This window comes from Pangasianodon hypophthalmus, chromosome 30 (genome assembly GCF_027358585.1).
Source record: "Pangasianodon hypophthalmus isolate fPanHyp1 chromosome 30, fPanHyp1.pri, whole genome shotgun sequence".
Lineage (NCBI taxonomy): Eukaryota > Metazoa > Chordata > Actinopteri > Siluriformes > Pangasiidae > Pangasianodon > Pangasianodon hypophthalmus.
Window position 1 is genome coordinate 3,718,181 of NC_069739.1, and position 16,473 is coordinate 3,734,653.

The 16,473-nt window shown below is 38.5% G+C and overlaps 1 protein-coding gene across 2 annotated transcripts in view; it reads right to left on the minus strand.

The window, feature by feature from the left end:
• lpin1b (lipin 1b) overlaps positions 1-15,759 on the minus strand; it is a 32,357-nt gene extending 16,598 nt beyond the window's left edge. Inside the window, exons 1-3 of one of the 2 annotated variants that reach the window (XM_026917330.3) lie at positions 15,468-15,759; positions 2,606-2,806; positions 1,672-1,767 (exon numbers count right to left, since the gene is read on the minus strand). In XM_026917330.3, the coding sequence (XP_026773131.3) occupies positions 1,672-1,767; positions 2,606-2,806; positions 15,468-15,563 (393 nt within the window). In that variant the 5' untranslated portion in view covers positions 15,564-15,759. Of the gene's footprint in view, positions 1-1,671; positions 1,768-2,605; positions 2,807-8,794; positions 9,190-15,467 lie in introns of those variants that run through there. The other variant, XM_034301947.2, reaches the window with a different exon arrangement.
• Between the last annotated feature and the right edge of the window lie 714 nt (positions 15,760-16,473).

Genomic DNA, 16,473 nt, shown 5'->3' on the forward strand with positions numbered 1-16,473 from the left:
AAAAAAAAAAAAAAAAACTTTTCCAAACTAATCTCTTCCACTCCTTATGGGATCTGATCAAATCCTTTTTTTTTTTTTTTTTCTCTGATATTCAATTCACAGTTTTTTGCTTGTATTGTGCCATTTCTTCTTAAAATACATTTAACTTTTGGCTGGACTGTTGCTTTAAGATTTTTTTTTGTAAACACTATTTCTGTGTTTGGGTTTAGCACATATGCAGGATGGCACCCTATTTACTGACCACACACACACACACACACACACACACACACACACACACACACACACACACACACACACGGTCTGTACTGAGTCCCCGTTTGACCTACTTAAACCTTTCTCACACAGCGAGAGTGCTTTTCCAACTATGAGCTAAAACAAAGCACACACACTTCTCCACACTCCTCCTGAGGTCACACTTCAGTGAGTTTCAGCGAGCTGCTTAAACCTTTTACTATAAAACACAATCTGAGATGTGAGTGGTGCAGCACAGAGGAATACAGAGTGTGTTTCAGATCGAATCAGTTAATAAAAGGCTCTGTGAAATGCAAAATAACCGTGTTACTGCTGACTGCCTGAAAGCCACAGCGCAGCACGATGTCTTCCTGTTTTGTCGACGCTGGCTCCTCGGGGTGTGTGTTTTCAACCTTGCTGTGCAGGTTAACACGTAAACGCTTCCCACAACGAAATGAGATGCAGTTTAAATACAAATACAAAATGACAAACAGGTCCATAAAAATACAAGGTGCCTAAACATTTTGCATGTTCGGGCTGAAGGAAATGACAAAATAATATCGATATTATGATAAATTATGGAAGGAATAACACACTCCAGATGCATCGTACAAGATTATTTTTATATAACAGCAGTCTGGAGAGCGTTATTCCACTTATACCGCAGCGACTTTGCTGATGATTACAATGTTTAAGTTATTAAACATTGTGCATTTTAACGGTTTATAATTAACATTTATTGTTGTGGAACGTCAAGTTAGTTCCTGTTCTCACTTACGCTATAGCTACGATAAACAGTCGTTCCCTCACCAGCCCCTCTCTCTCTCTCTCTCTCTCTCTCTCTCTCTCTCTCTCTCTCTCTTTTAAAATCTATTTATTAATAGTATTAGATTATGTGGCGCTTCCTGTGTATGAGCTGTTGCTATAGAAACGATAACGTATTAGAACTAGCGCATTAATATAGACCTGTCGTTCATGTGAGAGCTGGAACTACTTTCCGAGCTGTGCTGTTCTGCGAAAATAATGCACACCTTCTGACCAATCAGATTTGAGAATTCAGCTGTGCTGTGGTATAAATAAACGTGTTATTAATCTTCTTTTGTTTTGTTCACAAGTATCGTGATATGATATTTTTGTTATTATTGCAAAGCCGTTGTGTTTTCTGTGTTAAAGAGCTGATTTATAGGGAACAGAATATTCCAGAGCATGAAGGTGAGTGGACTAGAAGAGACACGGATGCTGCTGATGACGTGACGCCATTGCATCATCTGTGTCTCACGTCCTTTTTGTGTTTGCGAGTGTTTCGCACCCGCGCCATGACTCAGTTCTGCCTCAGGGGCTGATATCATTTCCTCGTCTGTGGAAATGAATGTGAGGAGTGTTAAAGTGTGTTAAGGTGTGTTGAGGAGTGTTGAGGAGTGTCGAGGCGTTTCATACCTGATCGTTCTCGGTCTCCGTGACGAAGAAAGCCTCGCCGTTATCTCCCAGCTTCATGTGCAGGCTCACAGGCTCTCCGTTCACCTCGATGTCCACCTGGACACATACGTTTATTTCTAATGTGAATTTTTTAAACGTCTGAAACTAGAAGAGACTTTTACGACGTAACTTTTATGTTAATGTCGTGTCTAGTCACAGTCACTAGCACGTTACTGGATCCCCTCTGTCTAAGTGTGTAAAGTTGCTCTTAAATAAATTCTTGTGCGCTACAGCTAGGTCTGTATTGTTGTACCGATGCGAACAGAAAATTGCATCCCAGCGCATTGCTATTTTGGTTATCCCGTTTTTTTTTTTGCTATTTTTGTGTAACTTGCAAAATATCAAAGTTTTCACATTCATTTTTATCCAGAATTGCACTACGGCTGAAATCTAGTGGTAAATCTAGAGTAAACAAAAAATACACTTGCTGTCGGTTCTGTCAGTAAAATTGATCTGAACTGTGTGAAATCAAATTGTATGTCATTTACAAAAAAATATTGCAGAACATCTGTGGCATCATTTATTGTGATAACATTTGACAGTCCACTAAAATAGGATTTATTTCTATAGTAGTTAGAATTAGCATTACTACAGTACGTTAATTACGACTGATAAACTGATGTGCACTGAATATCAGTGGAAGCGTATTACTTTGCCGTGTTGGCACGTGATTTAATCAGAAATGCGTACTAATGTAAATGATGTGGTTGCGTTTCGTTTGTTTCCGTAGTAATTAAAACGTCTGAAACCCTAACCCCGCCCCTAACCTTAACCTCCACCCTGAATATTTATCATGTGAAACTGTTAGAGTTATTTGCATGTATGAAATGATGTGAAATACAGTGAGTATTGCATTAGCATGAACAGAGTGATATGTATGTATCCAGTCGCTCACCACTTTCTCGCGTGAGCGCAGCACTCCCATCTTGCCGAAGCGGACGTGGAAGGGCGAGCAGTGCAGGGAGCCGTCGGGGTGACGCACCACGATGACATCGATGCAGCCGGAGAGCGTCGCCGGGTTCAGGCCGCGGTACAGCTCCTTCACCTGCACAAACACCTGCCCTGCCAACTGCCCCACGTAGTTCATGGTCTGACTCTACACACACACACACACACACACACAAACAAAAGCATTGATAAGGAAAAACCTAGCAAAACTGTCCGAGTCAATCTATCGACAATTTGTTTATTCCATTAGCTTATTAGACTCAGACTTTCACCAACACACACAGAGGAGTGTGTTCATTCATAAACGACAACGACATCATGAACATCGTGTTAGTATCTGAAATGATATTTCAAATAAATTACAGGTTTCTCAAACCTTTCAATAAGATACTCAAACCCATGATGTTCCAGGTGGCAACATTGCTAAAGAAAATCCTAGAATTTTACCACAGAAATTCCAGCATAAATGACAGAAATGCATAATTGTACATTTCTAGTCTAGCGAATTCACCTCAAGGTCAAAGTTCACGAAAAAAGAAATCAAATGTACTCCCCCCCCCCCCCCCCCCCCCTTCATCTCACGTCCTTTCCCCTTCAGTGAATTCGTTTTTTGGACCAGAGAATTTTATTTGACCGCTGCCTTAGCTGAGAAAGCGAAAATCTTTCCAGATTTTTGTTTCCTGTAAGAAATTCTACAGCTAAAGCATAAATATTGGCACCCTCAATGTTCATATTTACTATGATATTTTAATCTATTTATACACTATTTGGCCAAATGTTTGCGGACACCTGAGCATCACACCCCTATGTGGTTCTTCCCCAAACAGTGCAGTGTATAATAATAGAAAAGGGGGATAAATCTTAAATGAGATGTTCAATAAGCACATATGGGTGTGATGGTCAGGAGTCTACATACTTTTGGCTGTACAGTGTAGTCGAACAAAGGTCCAAGAGCAGATCTAAATTAAGAAGACATTCTCCACAAAAGTAGAGTAGAGACTCTTTCAGATATGGTGAGTGTGAATTTTTATTGAATCAGAGGTCGAGAGAAACACCACATGCTTGCAGTAACACGACCTTTGCCATGGATTTATTATTGCTACAACAACGTCTTGGCAAGGCTGTGCACTGTTGTTTTGGCATTAGTACAAATCTGAAGGTCAGAATCCAGGAGAAACTTGAAGTAGTGAAGTAGAAATATAATATGCCAAAAAAACAAAACAAAACAAATACAAAACAAAAAAACAAACAAAAAAAACAGCTCATCCATGTTAACATCTGATCTCCTCTAATCCTTCCACCAGAGTCCAGCTGTGTTTTTTTTACCTGCACTTATGATCCACTCACAATCTCACAAAGCGAGATCCTTTTCCAGCCAATCAGAGGCTGGTCTAGAGCTGGACAGGATTGTTGAGCTTGTGGTTACAGCATCCACAGTAATCATCTTTGAACACCCATTAAACTGTTCCATTTAACAGATGATCAGCTGATTCATTAATGAAATAAAGATCTTGATTGGTGTGTATGGGAAAAACACCCTACCCTTTTTCCAGGAAAGGAAGAATGATTTTTTTTAATAATAACAGGTTCTCCTGGCTAAAGTGAGAGGAAGAGAAAGCGTCGCTATTTCAACACGCCCGGTTTCGGAAAGTACGGTGTGAATTCAATCAAGAACTGAAAGTGTACGATGATGAGGTTCGGGTTTATTGTGGGATCTGAATCATTCCTGGAAATGCGGTCACATCACCATCCAGTCTGTGCTTCCTTTTGATTTTAAAATACCTACAGAAGGGATCAAAATGCTCACTTTGGGCCTGTTCCAGAACAAACAATTTATTGTGGCTTCATTTATAATTTTTTTTTTTGTCTGTAAATAAACTAGCAAGGGGCTTAGAGGTTAGCATGTTTGCCTCGCACCTCCAGGGCTGGGGGTTCGATTCCCACCTCTTTCCTGTGTGTGTGGAGTTTGCACGTTCTCCCTGTGCTTCGGTGGTTTCCTCCAGGTACTCTGGTTTCCTCCCCCAGTCCAAAGACACATGTTGTAGGCTGACTGGCTCATTTCCAAATTGTCAGTAGTGTGTGAATGGGTGTGTGTGTGTGTGTGTTTTTGTGCCCTGCGATGGGTTGGCACCCCGTCCAGAGTGTCCCCCGCCTTGTACCCCTAGTACCCTGGAATAGGCTCCAGGATCCCTACGACCCTGTGGAGGAGAAATGGTATGGAAAATGGATGGAAATAAACCAGCGCGTGCATATGCTGTTATTAAAAGGACGTCTGACAGGCGTCGAATGTCCTTATCGTGCGTTTAAGTCTGTCTGCGTAAGCGTAGGATATTTACGGACTGCTGACAAACCAGGAGCGAAACTCACACCAGTCACTGCTGTCCATCAAAGACATCTGACCTCTTGGTACGTCCAAAACGTCCTGCTTGCATAACCAGGAATCTCAGTCCTGCAGTGTTTCCACCTCTAACACACACCTCAACTGCAGAGGTGAGGATAAGTGCCTAGTAATGCTGAATTCTGGATTCTGATTGGTCAGAAGGTGTCGAATAATTTTCTCTAACAGCAGATCTGACAGTATTGCAGGTTTATATTAATGCACTGGTTCTGATATGTTACCGTTTCTATAGCAACAGCTCATTCACAACTAACAACAGGAAGTTCCAGGCAAGCAATCTGATTGGTTGAAACGCAAATGTAACTTCTAGATTAGCTGCTAGTTTGCATGTTTGGTAAATAAATAAATAAAATAATAAAAAAAATAATAAGAATAAGAATAAATTGTCAAATAACAACAGTGTTAGTGTTAGCATTGCATAGCAACAAGACACTTGTGGAGGAGCCACTTTTTGTAACGGCTGATAATAGACATACACGAAATAACGTTCATCGAGTACACGTTATCACGAATAACATCACAGCAAGGCGCAAGACGTTTCTGATTTCCCTGTTGGAAAAGCAGCTCCGATTCCAACTCGTAATTCCTACTCGGAAAGTCTTCTGAGAGCTGCGACTCCTCCGAGTCGCGTTTCCGTGACGTCATTTCAACATGGCGGCGCTCAAAGTGAAAAGTAAAGGCAAGAAATGACAGCGTGATTGGGGGTTTTTAAGCAGTGTTTGAGTTTCTGTTTCTGTTTAAAATCGCTAAATGCTTCGTGATACTTTAACAAATGAAATGTTCATTCGCTTTCTGTGAGATTTTTCTTTCCTTCACTGTGAAACATGATCGCTCCATTAAGTTACATGAACTTATTTCTTCCCTTTAACTCCAATTTGGACACTGAGCCCAAGTTTATAAGTTGTCAGAAAATTAAATGTAAATCCATTGTAAGTTGAGTTTACTCACTTTCTTAAAACAGCAGGTGAACTTTAGTTTCTAAGTTTAACCAATTTGAAAATGTCTCACAGTGTTTTTTTTTTCACATCCACTTTAAAATTAAACTAAGCACTAACCAAACAACTCTGTAATTCCAGTTTCTGTAGACGAATTACAGTGTGTCATTTTATTTATTTATTTTTTAAATTCATTTTATTTCCGACTGCAGACGGCTGAATTCGCTCTAATGTGAACGCTCTGATTTTCCGAGTTCCCAGGTGTCATGAAAGCAGCATCACACTCCCTCATTCTCACCATTTTCAAGACATATATATATAAAACACATATAGATTTAAATATACACAGTACTGTGCAAAAGTCTTGGCACCCCCCTTTTTTTTTTAGTACAAACTTTGTTATAAATGTTTATTTTCTGACTTCTACATTACTGATTCAGTACAAAACCATTTTAGATTCCAAACATTAGTTTTCCAGCACAAAATGAAATGTTACAGAAAAATGTTTGTATGTCAGTAAAGAAAGCAGCAGATTCCATAAGAGACACTTTTCAGATAAAAACATAATGAAGGCTGCTGGGTTTCGCTGCAGAAATAAGAAGCGAGTCGACAGTCAAAGTCTCCAGAATAACTGTGGCTGCTTCTGCAAGATGCTCAGTAACACTTCCAGCTCATTTCCTTATAAAACTGCACCTGAGATACTGCTTTATTTTTTTTTTAAAGCGAAGGATCGTCACACCAAATATTGGCTTTGTTTCATTTATTACTGTTTACTGCTCTTTATAGTATTTTTTTTAAATGTAGAAACATTTAGTTTCATTATTTTTGAAGGCATCTTTGCTCTACAGCATTACATTGCATGTCTGCTCTTCACCAGGGTCTAGCTGCTGTATGTGGGTACGAGTCGAATGATATCTGATCGAATCGTGGTTCAGATCAGAGGTTTGGAAAGCGCTTAAACACTCCACGCAAAAACATTCACACGAATAAGGAAAGTTAAAGAAACCCTGAGAAATACTAGTACCCAGTAGTAGTAGCAGTAGGAGTAGTAGTAATAGGAGAAGTAGTAGAGGTTGTAGGAGTAGTAGCAGTACTAGTAATAGTAGGAGTAGCAGTAGGAGGAGTAGCAGTACTACTAGTAATAGTAGTAGTAGTACTAGAAGGAGTAGTATTAGTATTAGCAATAGTAATAGTAGGAGTAGCAGTAGTAGTAGTAGTAGAAGTAGTAGTAGGAGTAGCAGTACTACTAGTAATTGTAGTAGTAATAATGCTAGAAGGAGTAGTAGTAGTGGTAGGAGTAGTAGCAGTAGTAGTAGTAGTAGCAGTACTACTAGCAATTGTAGTACTAGAAGGAGTAGTATTAGTATTAGTAATAGTAGTAGTAGGAGTAGCAGTATTAGTAGTAGTAGCATTTGTAGCGGTAGGAGTTGTAGCAGTAGGAATAGCAGTACTACTCGTAGTAGTACTAGAAGGAGTAGTATTAGTAGCAGTAATAGTTGTAGTAGGAGTAGCAGTACTAGTAGTAGTAGTAGTATTAGCAGTAGCAGTAGTAGCAGTAGCAGTACTAGTAGCAGTAGCAGTACTAGTAGTAGTAGTATTAGCAGTAGTAGTAGCAGTACTAGTAGTAGTATTAGCAGTAGCAGTACTAGTAGTAGTAGTAGTATTAGCAGTAGTAGTAGCAGTACTAGTAGTAGTAGTAGTATTAGCAGTAGTAGTAGCAGTAGTAGTAGTAGTATTAGTAGCAGTAGCAGTAGTAGTAGTAGTATTAGTAGTAGTAGCAGTAGTAGTAGGAGTAGCAGTACTAGCAGTAGCAGTAGCAGTACTAGTAGTAGTAGTAGTATTAGCAGTAGTAGTAGCAGTAGTAGTAGTAGTATTAGTAGCAGTAGCAGTAGTAGTAGTAGTATTAGTAGTAGTAGCAGTAGTAGTAGGAGTAGCAGTACTAGCAGTAGCAGTAGCAGTACTAGTAGTAGTAGTAGTATTAGCAGTAGCAGTAGCAGTACTAGTAGTAGTATTAGCAGTAGTAGTAGCAGTACTAGTAGTAGTAGTAGTATTAGCAGTAGTAGTAGCAGTAGCAGTACTAGTAGTATCTAATTTCAGGGCTCTAAAACAAAGCAGCCAGTGAGATCTGTTGCTCGGCATCTTCATCATCTCTGAAATGATTATTACAGGTATCCAAAAACCTGAAGTCATAACTGCAATAAACATCAGATAGAAGGCAGAGGTTCTCTCTCTCTCTCTCTCTCTCTCTCTCTCTCTCACACACACACACACACACACACACAGGGAGGATCCCCAGGATGAATCACATACACTGATGAAGACTCGTCTGGACCAAACAGCTGATAACTGATTACAGGTGACGCTCATCAATAACACAGATGAGGGCTGTGTCCTAAAAAGAGCATTATTCCCTACATAAGTACCCTACATAGTGAGAAATAATGACTCCTATACTATACACAGTGACCTATATATGTCCATTATGGTCGTCCTTTTTGGTATTCAGATGTTTATTCTGTATATAAAGGCAGTGCATCATGCATTAGACAATGGTTCATGCCTTCTTTTAAGTGCACTAGATGTCAAATTGGGACACAGCCAATAATTAGACATCATCTGACTAGATGAATGACTTTCGTTTCTGAAACGGAAACTCTGGTATTAAGCAGGTTATAAGCATGTCATACGGGGTTTTAAGACCTTTGTTACATTTTAGATGCATGTATTTTCATCACAGGATATTTATATTTTAAGACTATACCTCTTTTAAAATGCCAGACACAAATATTTTAGAAAAGCTTACCTTTTAACGTTTAAAGCGTCCTGACAACACAGCAAAATCAGTTATTCTTCACTCTCCTCGACCACACCGGACACATAGTGAGACGTTTTATCTACTGAGATGTTTTTTTTTATTAAATAAAACCTTTAATTTACAAATAAATCCGTTTTTTTGTGTGTATGATTCAGAGGTGTGTGTGTTGTGAATGGAGTTGGTTATTTCCACTCCACAGAGTCGTTGACGTCTCAGCAGGGTGACGTCAGATGCAAATAAGCCAGCTCCGCCAACCAATCAGATTTCAGCAAGCAAATTACACAGCTCCACCCCTTTCCCTTCAACGGTTTTCGACACGTCACCACCAGACTAACTTTTTTTTTTTTAAATTATTTCATTTATTAGTATTATTTTAGCGATTTAAAATAGTTAAACTAAAGTGAAACTCGTTATTATTATTGTTGTTGTTGTTTTAAATTATCAGTGTTTCTGTTTTTTTTTTTTTTTTTTTTTTTAAACGACATAACCGTCATTTTCTCCCCCCCTCCCCCTCCCCGAAGGTGTAATCCAACACGCGCCTCGAGCGTGCGTGCGCGAGGTTTAAAAAGCTCCCGAATTCCCGCCCAGCAGTTAGATGAGGTGATCGAGCTGACCAATGGCAGCGCTTCTTTGCCTCACGCGCCACACTCACCGCTTAAACTAGTCTCCCTGGAGAGAGGATATTTAAAAAAAAAAAAAAAAAAAAAGACAGGAAGCGGTTGAGAAAGAGGTGTAAAGGCCAAAAGTACAAATATATACAACCTGTAATACTTATAAATATGTTGACTTACACAAGAGCCTTCTTCTAAACTCGTGTTTGTGTTTGTTTACGTCTCTGTTTCCAATAAATTAACAGAGAAACTGGGAAATCTGCAACTTTACTAATGTGTTAGTATGCAAAGTATACAAGTTGGTTAGTATGCTAGTAAGCATCTATACCAGTATGGAAGTGTGCAAGTATGCTGCTATGATAGCATGCAAGTATGCAAATATTTACCAGTAAGCTTGCATGCTAGTGTGCAAATGTGCAAGTATACTAGTGAGAAAAAAATCACAGTATGCATTATTATTATGTATTATAGTATGCTAGTATGCATGGATGCTTGCATACTAGTATTTAAGCATGCAACTATTTAGTAGGCGAACAATTGTTTCAACATGCAAGTATGCTAGTGGCCAGTTCTCTTAGTTTGCTAGTATGCAGATCTATCAAGTACGCAAGTATAATCTAGCATTTAAGTATGGCAATTTTTGCAAAAGTATGCAAAAAACTGTAAGTATGCTACTAGGATTGCAAATATAATTGTAAGCTTGTGTGCTAGTATGCAAGTATGCTAGTGTGAAAGAAAGCAAGTATGAATGTGTTATGTATGCTATGAGGCAAGAACATGCAAGAATATGCAAGTGTGCAAGTATTTATAGTGTACAGGTATGCTACTAGTATTATTATGTATGCAATTTTTTAGCATACTAGTATGCAGGTGGGCTAGTAGCCAATTCTGTAAGTGTGCTTGTATGTAACAATGCTAATATGATAGTATGCATGTATGATAGTATGATAATAGGCACGTGTGCAAGTGTGCAAGTTTTAAAAGCAGATAAGTGTGCTAGTAAGAAGGTGTGCAAGTGTGCTAGTAAGAAGGTGTGCAAGTATGCTAGTGTGAAAGAATACAGGTACGAATGTGTTTTGTATGCTAGTATGCAACTATACAACTATGCTAATATGCAAGTGTGCAAGTATACATGTATTGAAGTATGCAATTATTAAGTACGCAAGTACTGTTAGTGTGCTACCAACTATGCTTATATGATAGTACTGAAGTAGGCTAGTATGCAAATTTGTTAGTAAGTAAGCAATGCAAGTATGGAATGAAGCCTCATAGCTAGTATGCAAGTATGCTAGTATACTAACTGCATAAAATGATCTACATGACATGAAACCAATATAGATAGAGGTCCTGAGGGTTTTAGCAACCCTGTGGTCTCTGTTGGTCTTTAGTTGAGAGGGGTAAGTTGCGCTAATTGCTAATGAACCTATTAACTAGAAGGCTATCAGCTAGCTAGCCAGGTTACAATTAGAGCACTTTTTTTCACAATTAGAGCACTTTTTTTCTAGTGACATGAAACTTTCCTGTAATTTTCGCAGCTCGTAGATGGGTACTAATAAGAATTCTGCTATTAAATCTTGTAATCTTCTATTTAACGCATTTAAGCACTGCCTGAGGATTGACCAGATTGGCTACATTACATGCACATCAATTCTGATTAAGGTCTATACTCGGGTTGCAGCCATATTCCGAATACGATGTTTATATGCGTAAAGGCATCGGAATATTCCTGTACACACGGTTGTTGTAACTATGCCCGAGTTGCTGTCCTAACACCCTGCACACACAAGCATCTGTTAGCACCCACAATTCCTTGCGGAGTGAGCATGAATATGTATCTCCTTGCAGTGGATTTATGAACCAGGTGTTTACATGCAACAAATTTCAGATTAAAACAGGCATATTCCAGGAAAGGGAATCGGAATTTGGGGAATCCGATTATCATCTTAATCTGAATCTGGTAATCGGATTCTGGCGTTACATGAATGACTCAATACTGAATCGAATATCGCCAAATTCTGATTTATATCGGAATATTGATGTGCATGTAACGTAGCCATTAAGAATTCTGCTCTCTGGCTTCGCTTGTATCTTTTTGTTGCATGTATTAGTAAGCGTATTAGCATAATTCACATTCTTATTACATTTCAGTGCAAAGTGACCTTTTCCCGTGTGTAAACAAAGCAGATTGTTACTTTGAGGTACATGGTCCAGCAAAACAGGCGGAGTTTCACGGAATTATACATTCCACCGTTACAGTGAGGATCACATGGTTAACCCAACACACACACACACACACTCACACCTGTAAGTTATTTTTCTTTGCCTGTAACGTCCTGTTGTTACTTCACGCAGTTGTGGTCACTGTACACACTGTACTTACGGTTTAACAAGGCTCATATTGTTAGAAATTGCAAAAGTGATGGAACCGTCATCTTTTGAATAATTGGGTCTATAAGTGGGTCTCGAATATGGAATCTTACATCACAACGCTGTTGAATTCTTGATTCTGATTGGCTAGAAGGCATTGATTTATTTCTATAACAGCAGATCTGAGAGAGTTCTAGCTGTAAGGCAAATTACAGTTTTATATCAATGGATTCGGTCTAACATGTTTCCAGTACGTTTCTATAGCAACCTACTGCACCGCTGTTGATTATTTTCCTTTAACAGCACAACACCAAATGTTATTATTAATTATAAGTATTATAATTATTATTATTATTATTATTATTATTATTTTCTACTTAGAAGACAGCCTTAAGCCTGACACTATTTTGATGCTCTATAAAACAGCTTCTATAAAAAGACACACACACACACACATCTCATCTGCAGACATGGTCAAGCAGCACACACATTTAACTAGGACTTTATGTGATCAGAGGGCCTGCCAGACAGATCCAGTTACACACACAAACACACACACACACACACACACACACACACAAAAGGAGCTTGTGTTAGTCGTGAAAGAGTTTCAGGTTCATAGGTTCAGCATTCCTCCACTCTGCTTCCAGTTTTCACATCTTAACGTGAACCTTCGTCTCTTAAAGTCTCGTCGAACACGTAATATTAAAACATTAAAACTTTTCTAAAATGATAAATTGTTTATTAGAAGCACATGAAACTATTAGGAACATTTAAAACAGTCTCTGTTTTAACCCTTTCATGCAGAAATGATTTTAAAACACATCCAGATGCTTTAGATAACGTAAAAATTGTATTTTATCTGAATTTTAAAAAATAAATTGTCATGTTGCAAAATGGATTAAACATGTTTTAACCCATTTGTTAACATTCAGGTCTAAAATACTAGAATTACAAACAATATTTTCAACATGTACAAAATTTGCATGATGCAGAAAAAAACAAAACAAAAAACTTTTACTTAATTTTAGACGTTTTTGTTTAATAACTGTGAACAAACACCAGAGAAATGTTGTATTGAGAAAATAGAAAACGGCCCAAAGTCTAGAACAGAAATCTGCATAATAGTTAACGTTAAATTGATAACAATCTCATAATAATCTGTTTGGAGGTGATTTATATTTCCTCAGATTTCCAGCCATAAATGTGAACACAATGCATCAAAAGCTAACAAATTTACTCCATCGCTAATACTTTTAATTGTCATGCTGTTGATAGTTATCAAATTTTAGCTCATTCGTCTCATAGCATGACTGAACTTCACTGATTATGGATTAAAACTTAAAAGCTAGAGAGTTGCTAAATAAGTTACTCAACAATGTGATGTATGATACATAACTGAATAATAATTTGGAAAGGTATAGCCTCAGAGACTTAACCCTTTATTCTCCTTCATTCTGAGGTCAGAATTTCATCTTTATTGGACCTGGATCAGGGCAGACTCATGGCTTTGAGATCATGAGGCGAGATCATGACCATCATGGCTGCCAACACACGTAGCTATCAGTCAATATTTTACGATATGGCTAACTTGTCTTTTCACAAACGTCTCACTCTTCCTGAAGAAGAGAAGAACAGCCAAGCTAACTAGCTAACTTGAGCTAATAAAAATGAATTGATAACCTACGTCTATAACCTATGACGCAAACCACCACTACTAGCTAACCTAGCCAGCTAGCTAAATATCCTAAATTTTATCAATAGCTAAAGTGCTAGCTAGTGATGTGAATGTTATTGAAACGATTTTGAATTTAGCTAGCTAGCATTAACTCCCTAACCAATGAAGTAAATACGACAAATGTTAACGTTACATTGGCTACTAAGATCAAGGGAACTTGATAATATCTGGGAAGTCTTGCTTTTGTAACGTGAGATAGCTACCAAGTGTTAGCAAACTCACTATGTTTACTCCAATCACTAGTTTACCCTTTCCGTAGCTAGCATGCATTAGCTGTCATTTAAAATGCTTGTTCCCTGGTGTTGTGGTTTAGGGAACACAAATATCCAGCCAGACAGCACATATTGTTCTGCCAGTGAATCACGGAGAACCTTGTGGTCGGCCACGCCCATCAGTGACCTGATTTCAGCCTTATGCAAACATAAACAAATATGGAAATTAAGATAGAGGTTACTTTTACTCATGCAATCCAAAAGCGCATATGGGAAATCAGATTATTCGCTGAATAATGTATCAGTTTCTCATATCTAAAGGTCTGAAAATACGGCGTGTATCGACTTTTTAATTAGCAATAACGATAAGGATGTCAGGACAAAAAAACAAGTCGGGATTTTCTCAGCTTATCCTGATTAGACTGATACGGATCTTGTGAACGGTAGCCTGAGGACAAGGCCAATAAATGAGTAATAGAAATAACACACTCTGAATGAAGCCTGTGCATGTGTATATGTGTGTGTGTGTGTGTGTGTGTGTGTGTGTGGTGTTGAGTCATTCCTGTTGCATAATTGGCTACAACTCTGGTATGAATCTCCTGCTATCACTGGCTGAGACGCTGGTATGAAGCTCCTGAGAGCTGGCGTGAGTAAAGCAGTGGGCCAGCTGATTTTACGCTACAATAAAACACACACAGTGCTACACTACAATATCATAAGCATGCTAGTATGCACGTGTGCAGGCCTAGAAAAAAGTTTCAAGGTATACAAGCATGCAGTGTTAAGATGCAGGTATTTTAGTGCATAAGTATGCTTACAACAAGTAAGCAAGTTTGCAAATGTATGCAAGTATTCTAGTATGCAAGTATTGTGGGACGCTAATACAATAATGGAGGCTACAAAAATTGGTAGTATACAAAAATGCTAAAAAGCTAGTGTCAAAATATGCTAGCATAGAGCACAATTAAATCTCTCAACACTGCCAAGTTATTAGATAGTAGATTTTTTGGATGGATATTAGATTTCCAGCCTCAAATCTTACATCACAAAGAGCCATCACTGCACTGAAAAGTATGCTAGTATGCAAAGAGTGTGTGTTCTGGAGCCATCTCTCCATGTTGACGCTCTGCTCTTATCTCACGCCGCCAGGCAAGTGGAATGCTCATTATCTCCAGACGATCATCTGATACTCAGTAGCATCAATCCTGAGTATCAGATGATACTCAATTAAATGAATTAATCAATTAAAGTGGAGTCCAGATTTCAGTGTTGCTGTGTTCCAACGCTGGATACACACTCGCTTTCTACGTCCACAGATTATCAGAAACGAATCCATGATATATAAACTACACCTAGACACTCCATTTCAAACCATGTGCAAGAAATGAATAAAAGTGCATGAGTATGCAATTTGGAAACCGTGTCCTCTTGCCACCCCAAGCAGCCTAATATAACTAACATTAGCTAACCTAGCTAGCCGGTCAACACAACAATAGAACAACAAAACCCTGTTTAAGTGATTCACAAACACCAAATCACACACCAAAATATCAGACCAAAGAATATCATTCTTTCTATTATTGATATATTTGAGCATAAAATGGTTTTGAGTAGCTATCTAGCTTTGTGATGACCCATTTAAAGATTATTACTGGTTTGTACTGAACATTTTATTGCAGAAATGATTTATTTTTTGGGGATTTATTTTTTTGGAGCTTCATGCAGCACTTTACCCAGGACCAGATGGAGTCAGTGGCCTCTGGATTGTCCTGAAAGTCCTCCAGGCTTTTTATTCGACTCTCGGGCTCATCAGGAATCTCGCAGTCCATAGGTTCAGACGGGTTGCCAGATTTTCGCAGCCAAAAATGTGCGCTATATTTGGTACAGTGAATGTTTTGATAGATCCATTTGCGAGAAAGAGAGAGAGAGAGGTGCAAAAAGAAGATGGAGAAACATCAAGAAGGAAAGGAGGAGATAGATCTACTGGCTGTTCCTCCAAGTGGTTTGGTTCTCTTAAGGACCGAGAATGTGTACTTACTATATTTACAAGGAACATGGACAGTAATCTGATTTTAGGCATGTGTGTGTAACCTGAGGGGAACTGAGTGTAACTGACAGATCTGCTGACTTCCCAAGCATTTGCTTCACAGTCCACACACACACACTAGCACGGATATGTTCCAACTTGAGCACTGACCCTGTCCCACATCCGGCAACAGACACATTCCTGGAAACGCTGTCCAAGTGTGTGAAGGGTTGTGTGTGTGATCAGACACGCGGTATCACACACATATCCATTACCTACCCAAGCTTACAATCGCTTACTTATTCTTATTCACATGATGCTAATCAGAGCTCATACATGGTCTTTTACTTTGAGATATGCACCTTTAAATATCTTTTAAACATTAGCTCTAAAAACAGTTTTAATTTATAGTTTGCTGTGACAGTGTTGTTCTACATTAATCCTGCACAATGTTACCATAAATCCACATCCACTCAAAATGATGCATTAAAGGGATTTAGAAAAGGGTAGATAAGGTCATAGTCAGTAAACGTCATGCTTCAAAATAGCCTTAGGTGATAAGTAACAAAAGACACTCTTTTAAACCTATCTAATTTAATAAACACAAACACTATGCATTTTCACGTTGAACGAACGTGCGGTTGCTCAACAGGAGACTCTACTATATTATATACATATATATTACTCTGGGAATATATTACTGTAGGACCCTA